The 16579-nt window shown below is 51.1% G+C and overlaps 3 protein-coding genes across 5 annotated transcripts in view; 1 reads left to right on the top strand and 2 right to left on the bottom strand.

The window, feature by feature from the left end:
• The window catches only part of PNPLA7 (patatin like phospholipase domain containing 7), a 123437-nt gene extending 119247 nt beyond the window's left edge, over positions 1 to 4190 (bottom strand). Inside the window, exons 1-4 of one of the 3 annotated variants that reach the window (XM_056504961.1) lie at positions 4018 to 4190; positions 3538 to 3572; positions 1157 to 1222; positions 399 to 486 (exon numbers count right to left, since the gene is read on the bottom strand). In XM_056504961.1, the coding sequence (XP_056360936.1) occupies positions 399 to 486; positions 1157 to 1222; positions 3538 to 3572; positions 4018 to 4054 (226 nt within the window). In that variant the 5' untranslated portion in view covers positions 4055 to 4190. The remainder of the gene's footprint in view (positions 1 to 398; positions 487 to 1156; positions 1223 to 3537; positions 3573 to 4017) is intronic. The other 2 variants (XM_056504960.1, XM_056504962.1) reach the window with 2 other exon arrangements.
• A 119-nt stretch (positions 4191 to 4309) lies between these two features.
• On the top strand, positions 4310 to 5242 carry MRPL41 (mitochondrial ribosomal protein L41). Its single transcript, XM_056505148.1, has one exon. The coding sequence runs from the start codon at positions 4567 to 4569 to the stop codon at positions 4972 to 4974; it is 408 nt and encodes a 135-aa protein (XP_056361123.1). The 5' UTR covers positions 4310 to 4566; the 3' UTR covers positions 4975 to 5242.
• An 834-nt stretch (positions 5243 to 6076) lies between these two features.
• Positions 6077 to 14967, bottom strand: DPH7 (diphthamide biosynthesis 7). The gene is made up of 9 exons (XM_056505146.1): positions 14782 to 14967; positions 14231 to 14367; positions 13717 to 13804; positions 12919 to 13013; positions 11168 to 11334; positions 10212 to 10284; positions 9359 to 9424; positions 9010 to 9182; positions 6077 to 7986 (listed from the first exon to the last, which is right to left on the bottom strand). Exons 1-9 carry the CDS (start codon positions 14917 to 14919, stop codon positions 7373 to 7375), a joined length of 1551 nt encoding a protein of 516 aa, XP_056361121.1. The 5' UTR covers positions 14920 to 14967; the 3' UTR covers positions 6077 to 7372.
• Between the last annotated feature and the right edge of the window lie 1612 nt (positions 14968 to 16579).

Here is a 16579-nt window from a genome sequence, read left to right on the forward strand (position 1 = left end):
CCTGAGGCTCCACTCAGCCCAGAGCAGAGAAACAAAAGCTCTCTGAACAGACAGAAGGGTTGGGTAGCTTTAATCTCCTGAAGGAAACCTCTCATTCAACCATTTCTCCTTCTGTGACACTGAAATCACAGTAGGGCTGAAATCATCTGCAGAATTCCCAGCTGATCCTGAGGCTGACACTGCTCACACAGCAAAGAAATAAAACCTCCAGGTCCTGCAAGGGACAGTGCTGGGGTCACACCTGGGGAAGTGAATCAACACAAGCTCTCCATCCCTTAAAGCTGTTGGCCTGCAAGAACCACACCTCTACAGCAAACAACTACCACAGAAAATTACAAAAAGACTCAAGATTGATGGAAAAACTGGTTTTAAAGCTTACATGGTTATCAAGTACTTACTAGACTGTCTCATTCTTCTGTACACAACAAACACAACAACTGCTATAAGCAACAGTGCAACTGCAGCTCCAATTGCAATTCCAGTCAGCTGGGAAGGGAATTTAGAAAGAGAGAAGTTAATAATTTTCAACTTCAGAAGTTACTACATACTTTTCAAAGGTGTGAAGAACATTCAGCTCAGTGAGATGTCTAAAAGCCAAGCATGTTCATAAATACCTAACTTTCAATTCAAACAGCACATGTGAGAGAAATTTAAACAGCATCAGTGACCAGTCCTAAGATCACATGTAAAATATTCCATGTTTTTCTTCCAAAAGATCTGTGAGCTGATCAACTCATGGAGGGCATGAAGGGACAGGAAAAGGGGGAATGGCTTTAAGATGAAGGAGGGCAGGGCTGGATGGGATCTTGGGCAGGAATTGTTCCCTGGCAGGGTGGGCAGGGCTGGCACAGGTGCCCAGAGCAGCTGTGGCTGCCCCTGGATCCCTGGCAGTGCCCAAGGCCAGGCTGGACACTGGGGACAGTGGGAGTGTCCCTGCCATGGCAGGGGTGGCACTGGGTGATCATTAAGGTCCCTTCCAACCCAAACCAGTCTGGGATTCTAAATAACAGGGATTAATTCCTGCCTCATGCACAGGGGCAGCAAAGAACCAAATGCTCAGACTTTGGCAGTCCCTCAGCAGAGCTGCTGGAGCTCAGGAGGAGCTGCTCTGGATGCACCCCCACCCCTCAGCCAGCTGACTGCAGCTCTACTTTACCATGGTGGTCTGGATCCTGTCCTCCACAAACTGCAGGATGGGGGTCCCACCTTCAGGCAGCAGAGCCTGGCACCAAAAGGAAGGTGAAATTAGTTTCCCACAGCTGGGAAAAAGCCCACATAAAAAATATCTCAACCAACTGGATTGTGTTTTTCTTTGACTTATAACCCACTTTGCAAACAAAAACATCCAGTGGAAAGGGATCAGTAGGGGAGTTTTGTGTTGCTGTCAGCCCAGTGCATTCCTAAACAATCCCAAACCAGGGTCAAACACTTTTTATAATCATTCTGTGTTATTCAGAGCAACAAGGATGAGAATGGAATGCAAAGGACTTCATGAGACTGAGAAAACAAACCATAAACCAGCATATTAAGTCATCATAAAAAGCAGATGATGCACATGAGCTCAGGTGTGCTGAACTGGGACCTGGGTCCACCAGTGTCACTCAGGAATAACACCCAGCACTTAACACTGTCTCACAAATGCCAACCCAAAACTTAAGAGAAAGGGAGAAAAAAGGCAAAACAACTCTCAGGAACAAGTGAAAACAATGTGAGTACAAGGACAAATACATCCCACTCTTCTCCTGAATTTTAAAAGCCCTTGAATCAAGCACTACACACAGCTCTGGTCCCATTCCTGCCCGTGGTTCCCATCTGGATGACAGCTGAACTCAGCTTTGCCACCAAGAGAAAAATGAAGTGTACACCAAGTCACCCAACTGGTCTCTCTAATGGAATTCATTCCAGTTTTACAGCACAAAGGAAACTCCTGCCAGACCAGTCACCTCACACAGATCCCTGTGCTCACTTTGCCTTCTCAGGTCACTTCAGCACTTCAATGTTTATCTTCCCAGCATGAGTCAAACTAACTAACTAACTCTGTCACTATTGTTATCAGACTACTCATGGGATTGCAGTGAAAAGTCACAAAATTTTGGAAAAAAAAAAAAAAAGCAAAAAGCTGAAGGTGTGTCAGCATCATCAGCAACAGGCACAACACCTGGTGACACAGAGTTCCTGGTGGAAGTCTGTTGTGGTCACTTAATGTATTTATTTCCCCTTGACAGTGTCAGGGACACTGGGACAGTTTTGCTGCTCCCCAGGCCTGTATGATCTCAAATAACACCAAAAATAGTAATTGCCAGCTGACACTCACACTGCTGCTGCTGCAAGAGGAGAAACCAATCCACAGGAAAAAGAATAAAACACAAACATGCCCAGGTTGGGGCAGTGCAGAAAAGCAACAAGGAAAAGAAGAAATGCAGAACTCCAAGAACCACTGAGAGGTTCTTGCTAAGTTTTCACCAGTGACAACATGATATTCCCCTGCTCAGACTCAGGGGGGATCTTTCCAGCTTGGACAATCCTTGTGGACAAGCAGAGGAAGCAAAGCAGCCAGGCTGAGCTGTGCAGACACCTGAGACATGTCAGTGATTGCTGTGACAGCTCCTGGGGCAGGAATGAGGTCACAGCCAAGTCACCAGGGCAGCTCCTCTCTGGGAGAGCTGTGCTCAGGAACTTCACCTCAGCCAGCCCCAAAGAACCTCAGACCTTGTGGGACCACCCTGCAGGGCCCTCACAGCACCTGCCAGGGGTGTGGATTGGCATAAAGAGCATTTCTCTGCTGCCTGATGTTCCCTTAAGAACTGGAGCCTCCAGAGCAGTCAGCACAAACGTGCAGCTTCTCAAGAGCAGCTCACACCCATCCAGAGTACAGGCAGCCAGCACTGCTGAGAGTCCAACAACTCCTCACTGCAGTCCAGGGCAAACACTGACACATTCCCCAGAAAGGTGGGAAAGGCTTATCAGCCTTGGAAACAAGCAGTTAAAATTAGGATTAGCCCAAAAACCAGAACTTCCTCATAGCTCAGAGGCACCCGTGCCTTGTCTGGACTATGGAACCTGGATTTTCACAAAACATTGTTAGCTGTGTACAAGTACATTGTGTGTGTTTTCTAGTTCTGAGAACTATTTCCTCTCATGGGGTTTGTTTTTCACCACCAGGGAAAGCATCATGTGCCTCTTTGCTCTGTGAGTTTCACATCTCTGATTAAAAACAAAGGGAAGAAGTGCAGCCTGCCAGAATTCTGCAGCTCTTCCTTCTTTAGGCTAAAAATTAAAGTATTTAAATCACAGTATTATTAGAACAGTTTAGAACATAAAGCAGAGTGTGAAAAGTTTACAAGAAATAAAAAACACACACACAACAAAATGGGACCGATCCTTAAAAATTTGAAAGGATAAAACTCCCAGCAGGAAAGGCTCTTTCAAAGTAAAAGCATCTAAAGGCATTGTCCCAATGCTATCAAATTAGGTACAGCTGCTTTCAGCTTCTGGAAACACTCACAGTAAAACAAATAAGTGCAAAACACATTGTACCTCAAGGCTGGTGTTGCTGTCCCCTTCATCCATGTCTGGAGGTGCAAAGACAAAAACAAAGAGACTGAGTAAGAGATGACCACAGCTTCTGATCCAAACTCTTGAACAACACAAGGGGAACAACAACTTTTTAACTTTATCATCCCTTCGTGCCAGCGCTGAGCAACAAACCCAGCAGCGAACTGCTGGGGGACGGGACGTCTCTGACCGCCGGACACCGTGCTGGTCACTCCCGGGTCACCCCCGGGCGGACCCGGGTCACTCTCCTGGTCACTCCCGGGTCACCCTCCTGGTCACTCTCCCGGCCCGGTTTCGCCAGGTTACAGCTCGGGACACGGCACCACACAAGCGAACAACCTTCTCCTCCTCCTCCTCCCGCCGGGCCTCAGGCACCGGCACCGGCCGGGGACACGGCGCGGCGGCACAAGCCCGCCAGGCCCGGGTCCCGCCGTGCTCCAGGGGTCCCTGGCACCCTCTCACCTGCTGCTGCTGCTGCTGCTACTCCTGCCCCCGCCATGGTGCCGGTGCTGGTCTCGGTCCCGGTGCCGGTCCCGGTGCCGGTCCCGGCCCTAGTCCCGCCCAGGCGCTCGCCGCTCCCCGGGCCGGGGGCGAAGGGCGCCGAGTGCAGACCCGCCCGCCTCCGCCAGGGGGCGCGGCCGCGCCGGGCCCGCCCAGCCCGCGCGCCGCTCGCTGCTGATTGGCGGGAACAGCCCCCCTGGAGCCGCGGGCCGCGCGGGGGCAGCACCGGCGCTGCGGATTGGCTGCCGCGGCCCGGCCAATGGCAGCGCGCGCTGTTGGGGTGTGCGGCGGCGGGAGCGCTCCGGGCCGTGAGGGGGACGCGGCTCCGGCGCGGCTCGGGGAGCTCTCGGTGCTCGCGGTGCTCGCAGGGACCGACTCCGCCTGCGCTGAGCCCACGGGTGCTGTCCGGCACTCGCTCCGCTAATTCCTGGGTGCCTGCGGGGACCGGCCAGGTCTCTGTGAGCTGCCCCCAAGGAGCGGCCCGGCCCCGCTGAGCTCTCGGTGCCCGGCATGGGGCTGCTGACCCAGCTCGTCCGCGGGCTGGTGCGCGGCGCCGACCGCATGTCGCCGTTCACCAGCAAGCGCGGCCCCCGGAGCCACAACAAGGGCCGCGGTGCCAAGAAGCTGGGCGTGCTCACCCGCAACAAGAAGTTCCTCCTCGTCAAGGAGATGGTGCCCGAGTTCGTCGTGCCCGACCTGACGGGTTTCAAGCTGCGGCCCTACGTGTCGTACCGCGCCGCCGAGGGCTCCGAGCCGCCCGTGACGGCCAAGCAGCTCTTCGACCAGCTGGTGGCTCCGCGCATCGAGAAGGACGTGAAGGACGGCACGTTCGACCCCAACAACCTGCAGAAGTACGGCTTCGAGCCCACGCAGGAGGGCAAGCTCTTCCAGCTCTTCCCCAAGAACTACGTGCGGTAGGGAGCGGGCAGTGGCACCGCCGGCCAACACAGGACAGCTCTGTCACTGAACATTAAAGCAAATCCTTCTACCTTGTTCTTCTGTAATATCTGATTGAAATCCTGGGGGAAATCTGCGGTTTGATTTCCCATCCATGACTGGTTATTCCTCTGGGAGACAGTTGTGCCTGGTGAGCAGAGCCCTCTCTGGGGGTTCTGATGGTGAGGGGGTTCATGACGTTTCTAAATACAAAGTACTGCAAAGTTTAAGAATTAAACTTTAAAAATTACATTGAGACTGAAAACGTTCACTTTGGGAGAAAAGAAGCAAGTTTAGTGGATGGTCTGTGAGCACTCAGTCTGTAATAAAGGCTGACAGATGACTCCTTACGGTGGTTGTTAAAACCCCCATTTTCGGGGCTGGGCAGGGCTGTGATGGAGTGGAGGTGCTGCAGCCCCAAATCACAGAAGGGTGAGTTGTGATCAGGGACCAGCCACAGTGGGGATGGGGAAGGCACAGCTTTTCTAACTGAACTCGGTATTTTTCACCTCCCGTGCAGCTGATCAGAACACATTACACACAAGTGGCTGTTTTGTTGCCTTGGCTGCTGCTGCTGTTGGCAGAGGTGGCCCTTCAGCCCTGCCCTTGTGAGACTTGCTGCCCAGCCAGGGCACTTTGCAGGTGGCTGGAGGGGCATGCAGGGCTGGAGAGGAGATCCTGTGCCCTTTGATGCCAATTCCAGCTTGGTCTTGACCACATCATTTGCCTCACACCCCACGTGAAGGCAGATAATAACAGGGTCTCCTCGTTTCTCTAAGCAAAGCAAGGCCTGGCCTAAAGCCTAAACCAGGCTGGTCTCAGTCGGTGACACTGCTCCAGCTTCGTTGCCCTCGGGCTGTTTCCTCTGCTCTCACAGGGCAATAAAAGGCATTACAACCTTTAAAACAGAGTCATCGGCAGATACCGGGACACACCCTCGGTTTTCCCAGGAAACTGGATTGTCCCTCTGACTCCCAAAGAACATTCACCTCTTGGAGCTTGAGCCAGGCCAGGGCAGAGCAGAAGGTCCTCATAAGGACTGTCAAGTCATTTAATTTTTGAAACTCAACCAAAAAAAGATAAATCACTTATATTGGTTTTATTTTAGAAACATCCAAAAATAGCGTGTTTTTTCTTTAGCAAAAGCTCTTGGTTTCATTACTAATATGAATCTTCATGTAACAGTGCTCCAGAATGTTTGCTAAAATACACATTCACCCTTGAGAAGGGGGTTTCAAAGCAGCAAAGTTCTCATCTGCTGCACTTCATTTAGTTGCAGCACTGTTACACAGAGACCTGTTGCTGGTGTTTCTTTCCCTCCAGACAACTCATTCTTTAGGACCCTCAAAGACAAACCATGCAAGCTAAAAGTTACTAATCTAGTTTAAGCTGGTTTTTTTTTCTAGGAATAGAGAAAATGTTCCAGAAAGGATGCTTTGCTGATATTTCACAGTGAAAAAAATAGAGCTAATGGAGCAACCATGAGAAATCCTGCAGCCATTCCTGGAGGTAGTTAGGGCAATGTTGTTAAGATTTTGGTTTCTGTACTTACTTTAAACTTAAAAATATGTCAAGAATCACCACTTAGACTTTTTGGAGGTTTTGATCTTAAAGCTGTTCACCTTTTAAAAACTGAACTTAACTTTGGAGCTGTACATGGCTCTGTGGAGAGCAGAAAGCATGAGCTGAGAGGCCATGGGGGGTGGTTGAGTGGCACTAAAAGATGGTGGGGTCACTACAGGATTTATCTGAACCAGGTTGTGCTCAGCTGGGAATGAGGGAGTCTGCAGTCAGGTGATGAATAAGATGGAGAAGCACCAGGATGCTCACAAGGAAGATGCCACAGCACTTCCCATCACACCAGGCAGTCTGCACTTCCTTCTGAACCAGAACTTCTGTCTGTTAAACTTCACTGTGAGCACATTGCACTGCATCTGGCCTGTCTGAGCTCTCCAGGGACACACTCATCATACAGGAACTTTTCTGAGACATTCAGGAAACCTTCTGATCACTTACTGGGTCTGCACAGCAGCACAGCCAAGTCTGGCTTGTGAGGGAAGGAAGAGCTTAACAGAAATGCAAACCAGCATTGATTCAGATCTGAGGTACAAAGCAGCAGCCTGTGAGAGGAGGGCTGTTCCACTTGGAACTAGGACATAAGAGAAAAACTAAATAAAACTTTCTGGGCATGACCACAAGCCTCTAAGCAAAGACTTCCCTCTGTGCTGAAAATAAAACACCAGGAATTCCATCAGTGTTGGGCTTGAAGGATTCCCAAGCTCAGCAGTAAGATGGGAAAGCCCAGCAGGAGTTAGGGCATTAAGTTCAGCTTAAGTCACTTTCAGTTCAGGAGTTTTCCACCCTCTTCCCTTGGGACTGGTCAATGCAAACTTTCAGCTGTTCTTTCAGATGGAGATCTAGGACTTGGCACATCTGGAGGGGTCACCAGGCTCATCTCCCACTTCCAGACATGGAGGATATTGTCATAGAAAGAACAAGTGGCTACAATGCTCATTTCTTTGGGGCTGTCTGGAGACGTGGCTGAGTCACTGCCTCTGTCCAGGCCCATTCCATTGGGTCTCCTGGCTCCTGAGTCAGAGCCACTGGCTGACCCCAGATCTGCCCCTTGGGCAGCCACATCTGAACTTCCCTTTAAACCAGAGCCCCTGACCAGTCCAGGATCCCCAGCCAGCTTTGGCCCTGCCCCTGCTGCGAATGCCACAGCAGGGCTTTCACTCTCCTCATCCAGGATTACATCAAAAGTGGCTGTAGGAGACTCATAAATTATCTTCAGGTTCTGGACCTGCAAACTCAGCCTCTCATCTCCGTGCCCTGATGCTCCCACAATCTCCTCCAAAGGCTGGCACACAGCAGCAAGGTCCTGGCTTGCAGGCAGAGGATCCCTTGGACACAGCCTTGACCAGTCAGCCCCATAGGCCAAGGAATTGTGCAGGACATAGGATGACAGGATGATACATTCCTCTGTGTTTTCCGCTTAAAAAAAAAAAAAAGATAAATGAAATTACTTAGAGATCCAAGTTGAAGGTTGTGGCAGAGTGCTCAGCAGCCATTCCAGTATTGGCTGTGTCTTATGGGAAGAATTCTCTGCTTATTGCCTTTTTCACCACAGGGGGAAGCATTCCAGGAGGAATGAGCTACTGACCATTTTTCAGCCACCTCTTAATGGCCTTGATTCTTCCTGGGTCAGTAGCAGAGGAAAAGAGGGTTTAACATGCATGAGCTTTAAGAGCATCATTATTCCAAGTGCCTACAAAGGCTCAAGACAGACAAGACTGATGACACCACAACCTTCACTGAGCCATGAACACACCTGAGGGATTGCCAGGTCCTGGTTATTAATACACTGCACATGTTCTTCCTGTCAGCTTTCAGCATTTCACTCTGACAGTAAGTGGACATCAAGTTCCTTCCTTCCCACACAGGAGAAATGCTGTCCTCATTTCCTAAGCTGTGCATCTGCCCAAGGTCTGGAGAACCCAGGAAGCCAACCATCCTCTGTCAGACTGCATTTGTAATGTGAATGTAAACGTTTTTTCCACCATGGAAGTACCTTGTGATTCACATGAAGGGCTTATTTTGTTATTCTGGATTAACAAGGCTGCAAAGCATTTCCTTCCTGAGGCAGTAACTGATTCCCCAGCAGGTCAGTGACTCCTGCTAACAGGAAAGCACCACCTGACAGTCAGAAACACCTCTCTGAACCATCACAATGAACACAAACCCAGAATGGTTGTGCCCTCACACCAAACACAAAGGCTTTCCTCCCGTCAAATGTTATGACAGATTTACGTACAGATAGTGACAGGGCCTTGGCACAACCAAGGAGGCCAACAGTGCACAGATGTGGAAAAGCTGGAAGTTACATCAACTTAGAACAGAACTCTGGCTATTAACACCATCTCAACCCTTCCAGCAAGAGCTGGAGCTCCCCATGAAGCTGGAGGCAGTGAAGGAGAGCAGCAGAGCAGCCCTGGAGCTCCCTGTTCCTGCACTCACCCAGGCTCCCACGGCAGTCCAGGATCTTGAAGCCACTCTGCATGCAGGCTGCCAAGAGCACGAAATCACACGTGGGGTGCCACTTCAGCCTCCACACCCCACCCTCCACGTGGGTGTCAGCCAGCGGCTGCCTCATGTTCCTGGTGTCCCACAGCAGCACGTGCTCGTCATAGCTGGGGACACACCACAAACAGGCACAAAAACAGCACAGCTGAGTCAGGCCACAGAAGAACAGGAGGGAAGACCACGTGCTCTGCACCACACAGGATTTCTGAAGAGGCAGCAGCACATTCAGTAACAGAGGAGGCTGGTTGGTCACAGCAGGGGAGAGCAGCTGGAAGGGACTCACCTGCCTGTGGCCAGGAGATTCTCCCGGTGGGGACTGCACTGGATGCTGCACACACCCATGGAATGTCTGCAGAGGGAAGAGAAAGCAGTTCAAGAAGGGCTTCTTCCTTGAATTTGAAGGATTCTGAGTCCACATTATTTCATCAAGGTGTCTCAGGAGAGGTAAGCTCAAAATTTCAGTCCAGTGACCCACCCAAGCAGAGTTCCATCTACACAGTCCAACAGCCTTCCCAGGGACAAAACCTCAACTCACGCCAGCTCTCAGCACAAGTATTTTCTAGTAATATTTACCCCATAAACTGCTGCTCAAAGGCCCTAAGAATTCTAGCAGAACAACTCCATTCCCAGGAGATTTTACTCCCAGAATTAGTATTTCCATAGCAATAGTCCCCAGTGTAACTTAAATTTGCATACCGAATTCCACTGCAGAACTGTGTATATTGTTTTAACCATTTTTTAAAATAAGATAGAAAAGAGATCACTTCAAATAACTAAACACCGGAGAACAAAATACTTTCTGAAAAACATAATAATATATCCAAATGTAACATACAAAAATTGCCAAAATAAAAGTGTAAATCAGGATCCATTTTTAGAAAGAAACTACCACCCTGTTCACATGAGGAAGTCAACACTTTGTTAATTATGCTAAAGGACATAGAAAAGAAAGTTTCTTCAACCTGAAGTTCTTCTGAAGAAAAAAACTAACAGATGCCTCCATTTCCCAAGGGAAGCAGAACCAGGATCCACTATCACTGCACATATCCGAGTTCAGTGGCTCAGGAAGGGGCAGGGCAGCAGCGGGTGTTCCCTCCCCACTGCTGGAGGGCAGGGCGTGGACAGCTCTCACTCACCTCCTGCTGGTGAAGACTGGAGCCTCTGGACTGCAGCGGGTGTCCCAGCCCTTCAGCAGGCTGTCATCCCCTCCTGCCCAGGGACAAAACACTGTGACCCTCAGCACCAGCCTGAGCAGGGGCAAAGCAGTGCTGAGAGTCTGCAGCCTCCTTGGGGGGGCAACTCGGATCTCTGCTCTGGGACAGGGACAGGAGCCAGGAACAGCTGGGGCTGGGCCAGGGCAGGTTGAGGCTGGAGCTCAGGGCAAGGCTCTTCCCCCAGAGGTGCTGGCACTGCCCAGGCTCAGGCTGGAGCTCAGGGCAAGGCTCTTCCCCCAGAGGTGCTGGCACTGCCCAGGCTCAGGCTGGAGCTCAGGGCAAGGCTCTTCCCCCAGAGGTGCTGGCACTGCCCAGGCTCCCCAGGGAATGGGCACGGCCCCGAGGCTGCCAGAGCTCCAGGAGCGTTTGGACACCAGGGATGGACAGGGGGGATTGTTGGGGTGGGAGTTGGCTTAATGATCCTGGTGGTGCCTTCCTGCTTAGGACAGTCTGTGACACTGAGATCTCACAGAAGTTAACAGACACACCAAAAATCACATTGAGGATCCCAATACCCATCACCACAGAAAATACATATGGGAGGTACCCTCCCCTTTGGTAAGAAAAAAAATTAGAAGTCATAAAGACTGGACTCAGACAGCTCTCTGGCTCTTTGCATACTGCAGGAGAATATAATCTTTTCTGCCAATAGCCACCCAAACTACAGTTTTCAGGGGACAGCTTCTTCTAATTAACTCAAACCATTTTCCACCATCAAGAAAAGAAGCTCTTCACCTCTAACTGGAGGCCCCAGCTCTTTTAAGAGGTGATGCAAGCAGCACACCCAACCCTGGAAAGTAAAAACCAAAGGAACACATCCCTAAACAAGGGTCCCCCTCCCCAACAGCCCCCAAGGAGATTTCCCAGCCCATACAGACCTGAATACACAATATCAGTGTCCCAGTAATTAAAAGCAGCAATCCAGGCTTCAAATTTGTGAGCTTCCCACTGGTTCAGGACATGCACAGAAGGAGCAGATTCATCTATGGAGAAAAGATTCAGCTTCCCCTCTGAATCACTGCTGATCACTCTTAAAGGACATCCACTACAGCAGGGTACACAAAAAACATTGGGAATTACTGCAACAATCAAATATTTGGATTCAAGCAAACTCTGACAGAGACTGGCAGCATGGTGGCAGGAATGACACATTCATACAGTTCTTTTCAGGTTCAGCCTTTTCAGCTTCATCTTAAAATCACCTGCCCCAGTGACTGCCACTCCCTGCTCTCATGGGGAGCAACCACTCCCATGTCAGGGAAAGAACCACTACTGGCTCTTGTCTTTCTCAGAGATGCAAAACTTGACTTCTTACATGCTTCACATTACATCAATAAACAAATTCCATGTGGAGAGGGTTCTTCTTTTTTTTTTTTTCTCTCCAAGTCAGACTGACAATGCCCTTTCAGAGCCTCTTCCCTCTTCTGGAGTACAAAGAAATGTTTTATTTCCTTGCTATCACTGAAACCCAAAGCACTGGCTGATCCTGACCTTTTCTGCTCCCTTCCTGTGCCACAGTACAGTTACAGTTTCTAGACAAAATGACCTTGGAGCACTGGCAAATGTTTTGCAATTCCCAGTGCACAGATTTTTTAGCATTTCCTGACATGAACTAGGTCCCTTCTGTTTGGTTACCTGCAGCTACAAGCACTGCTTTGGTGGCCAGGGGCTTCTTCCCAGTTCTGAATCAAATGATTCAACCACACTGAATCTGCCAAATTCCCACATAAGAGATACAGGGCCAGCCCCTTCCTGCAGAGATGTGAACAATGTACATTTGGCTTCTAGGCAAAGTTACTGGTCTCTTAAGTGACAACAACAAGTTTAAATGAGCATTTCATCATGGCAACAATCATTTATCATGGACAGAGACAAAAAGGAGGAATATAAGAAGGAAGTCTAAATGGCAGTTCTACTTACTCTTTAAACAGCACACACAGAAAGAGCTTTAATTAGCAAATTTGCCCTACAGGATTAAACAAAGACTACCTGATCCCTCTGGTTTCCAGCCTCACACCAAAGGCAGAACTCTTCATCTGCACCTATAGCACCTACAGAACACATTAACCCCCCTCTTTCAAGGTACAGCTAACTCAGCTTATTTCATGCAGCAATGCCTGCAATTTCATGCAATGATTTCTGAAATCTCATATATGAACACTTGAGAGAAGGAGCCACTTCCAAACCAATTCTCTCCTGTTTCTCACTAACCCATGATTAAACTTCCTACATGTGCTATTATTAGCAGTTCTTAAGGAGAACTTCACACTAAAATTTCAGCTGTTCTAAGAGCAGAGTTGGAACCAATGGCTCCATTTACATCCTGTTCTGGTCTTTCCTTTTAACAAAGGCAGTAGAAGACACATCCCTGGCCCAGATGCTGCCATTCCCCAGAGCACAACCTCCCATTTGTTGTTGGTTTAGTCTCTGCTCCTGTTCCAGTGACCACAGTGTTTGTGCTCCTGTTACCTTTGCTCTGGAAACAGCAACTTCTAGAGCAGGGCCAGGGAGACAGCTGGGATCAAGAAAGTCAAAACCACTAAAGGCTCCTTCATCCAAGCCCTCAACTTCTCCTGAAAGTTGTCCCACACACCCTGGCCTCCAGCCCAGCCTCCATCTCCATGCTCACCATTGCTCTCGTCCAGTGGACCAGTCCAAGGACAAGGCCAGTCGCTGTGCCCCGAGATCCACCCTGAAGCGTGGCTCCAACATGCAGCTGTTCTTCTACTGGAAACAAAAGGAATGGGTTAAGACTGGGAGGACAGCAGGTACATAATGACAGGTGCACTGCTTCCCACAGCAGGTTTTCCAGAGCAAATGAGGGTCTCACACTAAAGAAAAAACGAAATGTCCCACAGCAGTAATTGCCCAGTGCTGGCTAGGGGCAATCATGCACACACAGGATCCCACCCTTCTGCTGCTCATCTCCCCCCAAACCTCCCTTACACTCTGATTCTTCTCAGGGAGTGATGAAGTGCAGAAGTGATGACCTGACTACTGAATTCCCTTACAGACTGGCCTCTGCTTTCTTCGCTCTGTGAGAAATCTCTGATCACTCTCTTCTTTCACCACCAAAAGAAACCTCACTCCAAAAATCCTCCCTGCTTTCACCAGCTTTGCACCTTCTGATGTTTTCCAGTTAGGCCATACTTGTTTCCAGGGTTTGCTTCTGCCCTCCTCCTGCCTCCCCAACTTTGCAGGTGGGTAGAGCCCAGCCCAACTCTCTGGCACCATAAACAAGTTCACAGAATTTATGACAAACGTTATCAGAAGACAAAAGAAGCATTTATAAAGCTAAGCATGCTGAGGAAGCCATGGAAACCCCCCAGCTTTCCTGCAAGCCTATGCACAGTACTAGTAAATGTAGAGATGTATCAAACATAAGTTAAAACCAGCTTCAGCAGCAGCAGGTATTGTATCCACCCACCTCACTTCCAGTCAGGTGGCAAAATTCCACAGCACCTGTGGAGTTTGCAATGCCAACCATGGGATGTTCTGCAACAGGAATGTGGCACCTAAAAGATCAAGTTAAACAAGTCTCCAATGTGCATCTTTATTGTATTTTAGGAAGAGAGCAAAGCCATAACTTTCATTCCAACATGCACAAGGAGAAGGTATGTGACCAAAAAAAATCTCACATTAAGAAAATCTAAGGCTCCTCAAGTTCGCACACACCTGCAAGGAGGGGATTCTCTATAGGGGAGATCTACTATAAGTTATTATATAAATATCAGGTATGAAATCATGGCCAGCCAAGTGAGCAGAAAGTATAAAACAGAAACGAGGCAGCCTTTGCTCATTGGAACAAACCGGGAAGTATTTCCCTCCAAGAAGTCAGGAACTGTTCCATTAGTAACTACTGCTGTTGCTGCCATGCCAAAAAAGGATCCCGGAGGAGCAGAGCCGCTGCTGGGGCACCCAGCCTGCCCGGCCAGCGCTACCATTTGATGTCCAGGATGGCGGCCGTGTCGATGCGCTGGATCTCGGCCAGAGGGATGGACGGCTGCTCCTCGTTGTAGTGGTACAGGTAGAGCCTTCCCGTCCGGTCACAGGCCCCATTGCTCCCTCGGGAATCGCTCTGGGGCAAACACGGGAAAGAAAAGGGCGAGCTCAGCCGCGCTTCTGCCTCCGCACCCAAAATCCTGCTAGGAGCGAAGGGCAGGGCTGAGGCTGCCATTTGTCCAGTCCCAGCCTTGGGGGATGAAAGCCCCATCGGGACACCGGAGGGGCCTCTGCCCCCCTCGAGTCCCCCCAGCCGGGACAAGGCACGGCCCCGCTCGGGGACCGGCAGGACCGGGCACGGGGATGGAGCTCGCCCCGGAGCGGGGCCAGGCAGGGCTGGGGGCTCGCCCTGGCGGTGTCGGCCAGGGATGGGGCCGGGGCTCGCCCCGGAGCGGCACCGGGCAGAGACGGGGAGGGGAGTTCGCCCCGGAACGGTGCCGGCCGGGCGGGGACGGGGACGTGGATTCACCCCGGAGCGGGCCGGGCTCACCTGCTCGGGCGGGCGCAGGTGGTAGGTGCCGCAGGCCAGGATGCTGTGCCAGCCCTCCACCGGGCACCACTCCACCGCGTCCGCGCTGAACTCCGTGTCCACCACCTGCAGCGTGCGCGTCCTGCACGCCGCGGCCATGGCCGGGCCCTGCCGGGGCGGCTCCCGGGGCTGCGGGGAGGCGGGGCCGCCGCGTCTGCTTCCCGGTCAGGGCGGGCCGGGCCGGGCTGCCGCGGAGCCGCCGCTTCCCCCCGGGCTGCCCGCGCACCGCCGGGGTCTGCGGCTCTGCTCGTGTCTGAGCTCCGTCCCAGCGCGTCCGTCCCGAGGGAAGGGGCTGCGGCCCCGAGCCCGCCCGGTGAGGGAACCCTGCCCCGAGCCCGGCAGCTGCTCGCGAGAGGAAACCGGGATCAGCCTTCCTTCGGCACTAGAGACCTTCCCGGGCAGACACGGGCGGGCACCGCTGTGCCTGACCCCGGAGCGATCCTGGGCGCTGCCCTGCGCCTTTCCTTTTCCCCAATCCTGTTCCAGCCGGAACGCGGGTCCTGCACACTCGGGGTGCATCCCGCAGCCATCCACCGCAGCATCCCCACCGCACCGTCCCAACACAGCCATCCCCACCGCAGCGTCCCAACTCCGCTTCCCAACACAGCCATCCCCACCACAGCATCCCAACACAGCCATCCCCACCGCAGCGTCCCAACACAGCCATCCCCACCACAGCATCCCAACACAACCACCCCCACCACAGCATCCCAACACAGCCATCCCCATCGCAGCCATCCCCACCACAGCATCCCAACACAGCCATCCCCACCACAGCGTCCCAACACAGCATCCCCAACACAGCCATCCCCACCACAGCATCCCAACACAGCCATCCCCATCACAGCATCCCAACACAGCCATCCCCAACACAGCCATCCCCATCGCAGCGTCCCCACCACAACCGTCCCCACCATAGCCATCCCCCTCGGCGCTGCTCCCTGCTCTCCCGGCCTCTCCTGGAGCCTGGATTGCCTTTGTTCCTTGGAGGAAATCCTGCACACCCAAAGGTGTCTTCTTGCTGAGTGAAATCAGCCAATCTGGCCATTTGGTGGTTTCCCATAACCAACCCTACATTTATTGACACTGAATTTCATCTCCCACTGTCCCATAACATCCTTCTGCAATTTATTCAGCCTTTATTATATTATTATTATACTGAATAACCTCATCAGTGGATGTTGTCACTTTCATTGTACATAATCTTTTTTCTTTTTTTTTTTTTTTTATATATTGGGCATCCAGCTGTTTACTTCCCACCACCAAAAAAAAATCCTCCCTTCTGCTCTTCCTTTCCTGTCTTTTAAACAGTTATTTGCCTATGTGACATTTCCCTTTTGACGAGTAGCTTTTTTTTCCTTAAGTGCCTTGAGCAAAGTCGTCATTAAATGCAGTTCTGTCCCAAGCAAATCCTCTTTTCCCTTCTTGTTGATGCCTGGAATAGAAGCAATTCCAGTAAAGTTTTGAACCCTGTACAAAAGCCACACTGACTCCTCCTCGGTATTCAGCCATTGCTGCTGCATCACAGCATCCGTGAATTTGCAAAGTGCAGGTGGCTGTAGTTTGAAATTCCTTCCAGAAGCTGCTGTGGCATTTGCTGTGACATTGTACCAAGGGAGAGGTCACCATCCCAGCTGGGAGCTCAGCTTATTCATCCCTGAGCTCCCTCAGAGCTGTAGGTGGCACCGTCTGGTCCTGGCAACTTGTTGCTGCTCATTTCAGCTGAACTCTAATCTCTCCTAAAAGCACTTCTGCCATG

The sequence above is a fragment of the Oenanthe melanoleuca genome, chromosome 17 (assembly GCF_029582105.1).
Source record: "Oenanthe melanoleuca isolate GR-GAL-2019-014 chromosome 17, OMel1.0, whole genome shotgun sequence".
Classification (NCBI taxonomy): domain Eukaryota; kingdom Metazoa; phylum Chordata; class Aves; order Passeriformes; family Muscicapidae; genus Oenanthe; species Oenanthe melanoleuca.